The 9740-nt window shown below is 48.7% G+C and overlaps 1 protein-coding gene across 1 annotated transcript; it reads left to right on the forward strand.

The window, feature by feature from the left end:
* Positions 1-2510: 2510 nt before the first annotated feature.
* Positions 2511-8938, forward strand: LHFPL5 (LHFPL tetraspan subfamily member 5). The gene is made up of 2 exons (XM_045866150.1): positions 2511-2922; positions 8541-8938. Exons 1-2 carry the CDS (start codon positions 2511-2513, stop codon positions 8936-8938), a joined length of 810 nt encoding a protein of 269 aa, XP_045722106.1.
* The last annotated feature ends 802 nt before the right edge of the window (positions 8939-9740 follow it).

Here is a 9740-nt window from a genome sequence, read left to right on the forward strand (position 1 = left end):
TGGGCGTCTGCCTTCGGCTCAGGTCATGATCCCAGGGTCCTGGGATCGAGCCCTGCATCGGGCTCCCTGCTTGGTGGGGAATCTGCTTCTCCTTCTCCCTCTGCCTGCTTCTTCCCCTGCTTGTACACTCTCTCTCTCTGTCAAAAATAAATAAAATCTTAAAAAAAAAAAAAAAAGGATGTTGCCAAGACCTGACTAAGCAATAGCTGTTTTCCTTTTGTCAGTCTAACCACCAATTCAGATTCTCCAGGTAAAGACAGATGGCCTAGTTTGGGTCACCCACCCATCCTTGTCTCTAGAATCTGCAAGCCCTGTGATTGGCTGTCTCACCAGAGCCTCAGGAAGCAGGAGAGTCTGCTCTCAGAGGCAGGGAACGTTGTGCTGGACAAGCCAAATATGGCCCCAGCCTCTGGCCTTCTCTGAGTGGGGAAAGACACGGTCCCTGCTCTAGGGAAGCTGCCAGTCCGATGGTGGAGACACAGCCTGTGCCCTCAATGACCCTCCAGTCTGATGGGAAGACTAGTCACAAAACTAAAGAGATTTAAGAGAAAGAGGAAATGTAAGTAATGGCACAGATATGTTCAAGACAGGGTTTTGGAAAAAAAAAAAAAGAAGACAGGGTTTTGGGGTTTTTTAGTAGTGAAAAACCAGAAACGGCTAAAATACCCTAAAAAAGGGAAATGATTAATTAAATAATTAAATGATTACATACTCTGTATCAATATACAAGCATTAAAATCAGGTTTTTGAAAAAATAGTAATATGAGAAAATATTAGTGGTGTAATACTAAGTGAAAAAAATTGGATACTAAATTGTCCAACTGTGTAAAGCAGTATATACAGAAGGAGGGAAATACACCAAATAAACATTTTGAGTACTTTTATATGTGAGGCCTTGAGGCCAATACATATATTATTTTACTAACTCTTATGTGATAGATACTATTTTTTAAAAGATTTTATTTATTTTAGGGAAAGAGAGGAGCAGAGGGAGAGGGACAAGCAGACTCGCCACTGAGTGTGGAGCTCCACATGGGGCTTGATCTCAGGACTGAACTGAAACCAAGAGTCAGATACTCAACCACCGACTGAGCTACCCAGGAGACCCTGTGATAGATACTATCCTCCCCATTTTATAGATGAAGAGACTGAGGCTTGGGTAGGTTAACTCCATGGATGGTCACATAGGTAGTAAGTGGCTAACGCAATCCAGATTGGTCTAAAGCCAAAGTCTGTGTTTTTAAGATGATCTTGGCTCTCCTGAGCTCCCAATGTTAGGGTTATGAGTGATTTATATTCTTTTATGTAACTTTCCTGAATTGTCCTTTCTACATCAAACATGTATCTACCTATGCAGTCAGGAGAAATATATATTTTGAAAAAGAGTGTTAAAAAAGAAATATGCAACAAAAACATATAAACAGGAGAAAGATACTGTATTGAACAAAAACATGTGTAAGTTCTGGGAGCTTCCTTTGCAGTACTTTGTAGTGTTTGTTATCACACTATCAGTCTGCATTGCCAATATACATACATATATGTAAATATCTCACTGTCTTTGAGGGCAGGGGCCCTGTCATTTTTATCTCTGTGGTAGGGAATTGCTTAGGGAAGATATCCTCCAACATAGGGCTTAGGACATAATAGGCTCTTAGTAATTGTGGAATGAGAGAAACCACAGAGACGAGAAGCCGGTGACCGGAAGACACAATCAGAAAAGGTTTTGCTGGACTCCAGGGGGTTGGGAGTTCTGAGAGGGCGACTAAGGAGCCAGGGAGGGGTTGGATGGGGACGGGGTGGGGGTGGGGGTGAGGGTGGGAATGAGGCTGAGGCTGAGGCTGAGGCTGGAGGTGGGGGGACGACAGTGCTCAGGAGGAGGTTTTGGTTTTGAGGCAGGTATTGAGCGGGAGGAATGTGACAGCGACAGTCGCAGGCCCAGCCTCCCAATTTTTGTCGTCCCCCCCGCCTCGCGCTCAGGAGGGTGAAGACGGGTCTCAGTTCCCTATGGCGGGAGCGCGCGGTGGGCGGGCCGGGCGCTCCCCGCACCACCCCCGGCCGGGTCTCGGTTTCCACGCCCCCTTCGGACCGGAGTCCCGAGGCGCTGGCCGCGGTGCTGAAACAGAGCTCTCGAAGGAGGGAGGAAGGAGGGGCCGGGCCGCGGCGAAGAGGCGGAGCTCTCTGGAGCTCTAAGCTGGAAAGGGGGGGAGGGGGAGGGCGGTGCCAGTAGGCCTGAGACCCTGGCAGGCTGGAGAGGAGGCAGGAGACCGGAGACAGCCTGGCTAGAGCGGACAAAGGCATCTGGACAAGCTTTCCCTGAAGAAACCAAGGTTGTGTTACTGGTCTTATTTATTAATCCTCTTTCTTCTACCTTGGAGGGACCCTCACCTTGTACCCTTACCTCAGCCTCCTCCCCAAACCTGGCTAAGGAGTGACCCCACTCCTAGGCCTCTGTCTGCAAAGTATCTGGCTTACAGCCCACAGGATCCCAGCCCAGGGCCTACATCCTCACCATGGTGAAGTTGCTGCCTGCCCAGGAGGCAGCCAAGATCTACCATACCAACTATGTGCGCAACTCGAGGGCTGTGGGTGTGATGTGGGGCACGCTCACCATCTGCTTCTCGGTACTGGTCATGGCCCTCTTCATCCAGCCCTACTGGATTGGTGACAGTGTTAACACACCCCAGGCAGGCTACTTTGGCCTTTTCTCCTACTGTGTGGGCAACGTGCTGTCCTCTGAACTCATCTGCAAGGGTGGCCCGCTGGACTTCTCCTCCATTCCCTCTAGAGCCTTCAAGACTGCCATGTTTTTTGTGGCCTTGGCCATGTTCCTCATCATTGGCTCCATCATCTGCTTTAGCCTCTTCTTTGTCTGCAACACGGCCACAGTCTACAAGATCTGCGCATGGATGCAGCTGGCTGCAGGTGAGCAAGATTAATGGGAGGACAAGCAGGGACCCCCACCCCCCCAGGCCATAGGGGAAGCTGCACCATTCCACCCTCTGTGGATGCTCTGGGTCTCCTACCCAGACGCTCTCCTTTACATTATATTTTTTTTCAAAGATTTCATTTTTTAAGTAATCTCTACTCCCAACATGGGGCCCGAACTCACAACTCCAAGATCTAGAGTTACACGCTTCTTCGACTGAGCCAGCCAGGCGTCCCTCAGCTGTTCTCCTTTAGCCCAGCCCTACTTAGTACTCTGCAGAAGCTTCTAGGAGTAGAAAATTTTAGAATGGCTGAGACCTAAAGGATCGTTGAGATCGAATTGTTCAACCCCCTCATCTTGCAGATGGGAACTGAGGTCCAGAGAGGGGAAGTGACTTGCCCAGGAGGACACAGCTAGTTGATAGAAGGTGTCCTGACTCCCAGGCCACCACATCAGAGGTTGTTGTTGCTCTGAGAAGGAAAAAGAAGGAAGCCTCCATTGTTGGCCCTGTGGGAATAGGATCCAACCCGGGGCAAAATAGTCAAGCACATCCTAGATGTCACCATCTCCCACTTCTAGGCATTTGTTCTTTCTCCTTTAAGGATCCACAGATCCCTGCCCTCACTCCTTCCTTCCCACCCCAGGTCATTGATTTGGAGTGCTATGCTGTGACCTTTCCCATAGAAACTTGCATTTAAGTTCCTTCTTTCATGGTGGAGTGAAAGCCTTTGTTCCCTAGTTATAGGTTTCCATACTTGAGGCAATAAATGGGAGTGATATTTTGTGGTGGGGGAGTAGGGTGGTGCCTAGGGTCTTTTAAAACTATGTGGGGTAGGTGGCTACTTATGGTGCCCAGAAATAAGGCCTTCCCTGTCCCTTTGTCTTTCTCCTGGCCCAGGCAGGCCTCTCAGTCCTTGAGCCAGCTGGTCCTATTTTCTAAAGCCTTGTCCAGCAGCCCTTAGTCCCTTCCTGCCCCAAGGGCCATGCACAGGCTGTCCATACTAGGAAATGTCCAGGAGCAGTGCTAGCACTGCAGACTAGAGAGAAAATCATCCTGACATTATTGGTTAAAATGAGAAGTATTATCCACAACAGGGGGAATGAGCAGGGATCAGAATCCCAGACAACCAAACACATAGACTCAACACTCTGTCAGAGTTGGAGGGGGACCCCAGAGAGCTGTAAGTACCCCTGCCAACTACAGATGAGGCATCTGGGACTGAGAAAGAGGGAAAGACTTGACCAAGGCTATAGCAAATCAACTGGCAACTAAGGACCAAGGAGAATTAAGGCAGTGGGTTCCAAGAAACTAGATGTATTCCAAAGACATTTTTATTGAGCCACACATTTACATAAGTATAATGACTTACAAAGTACTTTCACATATATCATCTGGAGGAGCCCTATCCCTACCTAGCGAGGGAGATATTACTCTTATTTTATAGATAAGGCTCTTAGTGGGTAACTTGTCTTTAGCACAGGTAGTGATAGACAGAACCTTTGATTCAAAATCTTGTACTCAGGCCACTCACCTGGCTCCAGAGCTGCCTTCCCAATCCATCTACCATCTCCCTCTCCTCTCGTCTTTCTATACATTGAGGGAGAGGCTGGGCCAAGGCTAAGGTAAATCTTGGTGAGCAGTGGGGAGTAGGAGGGGTAATGAAGATTTGGCAGTTTTGTGACAAAGAGGAGTAGAGTGGACCCTGGCATGCTTACCAACTGGTCCTCCATATCAGAGCTATGGAATGCTGGAAACACAACCACTCCTCTCATTCTCCACATTGTCCCCACCCACAGCCTCCGGCAACAGGTACCATTTGGTGAACAGGCAGTGCTTGGGAAGGCCTGGGTGGGGTAGGCCTCAGCAGGCCATTTGAATTAGACTCCAGGTCATGGAGCTGGAGACACTGATAGCAGAGGTGGCCAGATGCCACCCTATGAAACATTTATGTTGGGGGAGAGTGAAGGTGGTGTCATGTTCCTTTCTTTAGTGTAGGGGAATGGAAGATGAGCCAAAGGGAGAGGGATGAAGAGGGCTATGTGCTCTGCAAACAGCAGCTGGGACATGCATCCATTTGAAGATGCTTAAACCAGTTAGTTTAACCTTGCCAAGAAGCCTGAGACCAGGGAGGGGAGCACAAGAAAGGAAAGAGGATTGATGACGGGGGCAGTGTGGGGCGGTAGTTTAACAATGTTAATTGAGCTTCTGGATGCCAGGTATAAGCTGTGTGTGGTTCCAGCTCCTAGAAACACAGGTAGGGCAAGTTGCTTGTCTCTCTGAGTCTTGGTAACCTCATCTGTAGAATGTAGCAACAGGACATCCTATCACAAAGTTCTGGTGAGGATGGGATGTCTAATGCATATAAAACACCTTCTACAGTGCTTGACACATAGTAGGTGCTCGGTTAATGTGAAAAACACAAAGGCAACTTTATCAGTCAGGATGGGTGCGGTGACAAATAACTCCCAAATCTTAGTGGCTTAAAGCAAAGCTTTATTTTTTGCTTGTGGTACATGCTCATTGAGGATCAGTTGGGGGCTTGGCTCTCACTGTTCTCTCCTGGAACCCTGGCTGATGGAGCATCAGCTGTCCTCTGGCTGTCATCATGGCAGAGTGAAAAAGAGCTCTGAAAGGTCTCTCCCTAGCAGTTAAATGCTCTGGTCTGGAAATGCACACATTTCCACTCACGTTTTGTTTTCTTTTTTTCTTTTTTTTTAAATTTTTTTTTTAAGATTTTATTTATTTATTTGACAGAGACACAGCGAGAGAGGGAACACAAGCAGGGGGAGTGGGAGAAGGAGAAGCAGGCTTCCCGCCGAGCAGGGAGCCCAACGTGGGGCTCGATCCCAGCACCCTGGGACCATGACCTGAGCTGAAGGCAGACGCTTAACGACTGAGCCACCCAGGCGCCCCTCCACTCACGTTTTGTTTTCTAAGGGAACTCTTATGGCCTTGCCTAACTTGAAAAGAGGAGAGCTAGGAAGTATAATCCTACTATGTACCTGAAACATTTGTGAACATCTCTAATGACACCCACATCCACTGAGGTTGCTTCCATTGGCTTCAGTGCCAATAATAATAACCACAACTGACAGTAACTGGCTGCTTGCCATGAACCAGACGCTGCAGTGAGCGTTTTCTCTACCTGACCACACTTAATCCTCGTAACTCTGCTATGAGTCAGGCATTGTTATCCTTGTTTTACAGATGAGAGACTGGAAGTCAGAAAGGGTAAGTAAACTCCCCTTAGAGTCTTGAGATACTACAAATGGGGGTGACCCCCACTGTGCCCAGGCCCCTGGGTCAGGTGCTCACAGAGGGCCGTGGCACCCATAGTAACAACCTGTTTCCAGGTTAGAGGCCCTGGGCTATTTTCCAGAGATGCTATGGAAGGAGAATGGGGCCAAGGGGAGGAGATGGGGAGAATGGAAAGTCCAAAAGGGCAGCTCCTTTCTACATTGAACTGTTCCCGTCCCCCACCACGGTTAAGGCACCAAAGTACTGGTCTTATACCAACTGGGGAAGGCCATAGGTTTTACCAAAAAGCTCTGGGAGGGTTCCTGCTCCCCTCCGCTAAGTATCTTCCTGAAACACTTCTCATTTTGTCACTGTCTGAAATGTCAGCACTAAATACATTCAGCTCTTTGGAGAGGTGTGTCTGGGAGTTGAGGGAATTAACTTTGAGGTCAAAAAAGTCAGAAGCCAGGTGTTGGCTCTGCTGTAGCTGGATGACTGGGCAATTCACTTGGTTTCTCTGAGACCTCAGTTTTCTAACCTGTAAAATGGGATATTAATACATGGCCTACTTCACAGAACTGTTGTCGGGATCGAGAGAAAAATGGTACATGAAATATTTTGTGACCTATAAGATAACTATATAAATAATTTTGTCCTGTATAAAATGAAAGGAGAGTTGATATATTTAGGTGGGGAGGTGGGATCCTGATCTTTATACTTTCTATGCATTCGTTTGATCTGCTGACCTTCCTTGCAAGTGCAAGCTGAGCCCAAGGTAGGTAACTGGGTCCTGTGAGGTGCTTCTCAGGTGCTCCTGGGTGGGGCAGAGCCTTGGAACTAAAGAGCCTCCAGGCCTGTGGAAGGAGGGTGAGGAATGGGAAAGTGGCACAGATAATGGAAGGCACCCCCTGCCTACATGGTGGTTGTCCTTGGGGTCGCCTTGGTCACATTCCAGGATTATGTCACCTATCTGTGCAGCGAAGGTGGGGTGGTCATTGGTGGGAGGGCATGGGAGAAGTGAGGAGAAGGTAGGGAAAATGACATTTTTGGCTGTAAATACTAAGTCAATAAAAGCACAGGATGGGATAATCGTAGCTAACACTCATAAAGTACTAAGTATGTGCCAGGCACTTTTCCAGTATTAACCCATTTGAACCTCACTTCAATCCAAACAGGTAGGGACTGTTCATATCCCCACTTTATAGATGAGGAAACTGAAGCCAAAGAAGCTTAAGTGGCTTGTTCTGAGCCACACAGCTAGTTAGCAAAGAGCTGGGCTTGAAATCCAGGCAGACTGTGCTAGTGTTTCCCAGCTTTTCCTATTAAGAGAATTACCTGAAAGAATGTTTTTATTTTTATTTATTTATTTATTTATTTATTTTTAAGATTTTATTTATTTGACAGAGCACAAGCAGAGGGAGAGAGAGGGAGAAGCAGGCTCCCTGCTGAGCAAGGAGCCTGATGTGGGACTCGATCCCAGGACCCTGGCATCATGACCTGGGCCGAAGGCAGCCGCTTAACCGACTGAGCCACCCAGGCGTCCCTGAAAGAATGTTTTTAAAAACAGGGATTCCTGAGCCCAACCCTGGCCTGGAAATCAGTATTTTAAATAAATATTAGGGGTTCTTAAATTCAGGGAAGTGTGAGCAACTGCACTGACCTGTACTGGGTCAGGATGAAGAGACCTATTTGCTTGAATGAAAGGTTCATGAAGGAAGCAGCCAGAGATGGGGCTGGAAAACTTTGTGTATCCATTAAATCTAAGATTCCAAGTTGTAGGACATGCCATGCATTATTCTATGTGCTATAAAAAGGAAAAATACTTTTTCTTTTTTTTAAGTAGCCCAATGCGGGGCTTGAACTCACAACCCTGAGATTAAGACCTGAGCTGATATCAAGAGTCAGACACTTAACCAACTGAGCCACCCAGGCGCCCAGGAAAAATATTTCTACTCAAACCATGGCCTGAAGCTTTCTTATTATACTTATTTCAGAGATAACGGAGTATGAATAATTGTACATCTTAGAAATGATGAGTTCTCTGGGCTGGGATCAGATTTTGGAGGGGTTTGAAGCCAGAGAGGGGCAAGGCTGAGGGCCTGGTAGGACCACTTGGTGCTATGGCAGAATATTCCCTGGGCTGAGGAGCTCCACTTTCTGCCTCTACTCCTGACCAAGAGCAAGTCTCTTTAGCTCTTGGATCCTCAATTTTCTCCCCTGGGTTCTACAAGAATGTTGGTAGGAGCTGCCCCATACCTCTCAAGGCTGTTAACACAAAGAGAAGGGAGGTGACAAGACAGAAGCAGTGCAAGGTGGGCGGTAGAAGGCTGAGCACACCCAGCCTGACACCATCTGCACCCCCTCCTACCCCCTCAGCCACAGGCCTGATGATTGGCTGCCTGGTCTACCCAGATGGTTGGGACTCAAGTGAGGTGCGGCGCATGTGTGGGGAGCAGACGGGCAAGTACACACTGGGTCAGTGCACCATCCGCTGGGCCTTCATGCTGGCCATCCTCAGCATCGGAGACGCCCTCATCCTCTCCTTCCTGGCCTTTGTGCTGGGCTACCGGCAGGACAAGCTCCTTCCTGATGACTACAAGGCAGATGGAAAAGGTAACTCGCCATCCCCCAGGGAGGTGGGGCTTCCTCTCAGCCAGTCCCCAGAGGATTGGTCTCTGGCCAGGGGTTGGGGACATCAAGACCAATTAGACACAGCCCTTATTCCAGAGGCCAAGGGCCAGTGGGGTTTTGCAAGCCAGCAGGTGATGAGGTAATGACAGAGGTTGTCTGTGACAGAAGGGTGTCCTCCTGACTCCCTCAAACCCCCACTCCTGTCAGGGTCTACAGGGGAGAGAACCCTGATCCAGCCTGGGGAGCTAGGGATGGCCTCCTATAGAAGGTGGCACTGAGGCTGGGTCTGGAAGTTCACTGGGGGTTTGTTTGGTGGAGAGAGGAACAACAGGTTAGCAGAGGGGCTGAGTTGTTGGGGCAGGAGGAGAAAGGCAGGTTGGGGGCAGATGTGACAGCTCCTGGAGTACAGATGGTGGGCGCTCCCTTGAGTTGGGGAGAGAGCCTTGGGGTTCTTTGTATGCCATCCTGTTTCAATTTCCTTTGGCCCAAATCCTATCCCTGAGTTTTAAGAGTCAGATGTAGCTGACCCAAAGCCCAGGCAGACGTCTCTTCAGCCTTTTCTGACTGTTTCCCATTGACCTTTTTTCCTCCTAGGGTAGTTTCTGCTCCTTTCTGTCATTAGGCTCTTCCCCTGTGTTAAGGGGCTTTCTCGGGGCATAAATTTTATCTCCTAGTCATAGGGCAAGTCCTGTCTCACACCACTGTGAATCCCAAAATGCCTACCCAGCAGGTGGCCACTGTGAGGGGCCTGTTGCACCTCAGAGACGTCTCCAGTCACCTTTCCCCACAGTTGTCTTCACCCCATTGACCTGAACTAGAAGAAAGAGGTAAACTCCCTTGCCCCCCATGACCAACGACCTTTCCCAGACAAGGAACTTGAAGCCTGGAAGGGAGACCCACCCAGAGGTACACGAAAAGGTGGTGGCAAGGAGGACCCGGAATTCT

The sequence above is a fragment of the Mirounga angustirostris genome, unplaced genomic scaffold, assembly GCF_029215605.1.
Source record: "Mirounga angustirostris isolate CCGP_5_RB_7025 unplaced genomic scaffold, mMirAng1.0.hap1 SCAF_8, whole genome shotgun sequence".
Lineage (NCBI taxonomy): Eukaryota > Metazoa > Chordata > Mammalia > Carnivora > Phocidae > Mirounga > Mirounga angustirostris.

Coding starts and splice junctions, on each gene's coding strand:
- LHFPL5 (XM_045866150.1), top strand. CDS start 2,511: ATGGTGAAGTTGCTGCCTGCCCAGGAGGCAGCCAAGATCTACCATACC. Junction 2,923..8,540: donor ATGGATGCAGCTGGCTGCAG/GTGAGCAAGATT, acceptor CTACCCCCTCAG/CCACAGGCCTGATGATTGGC.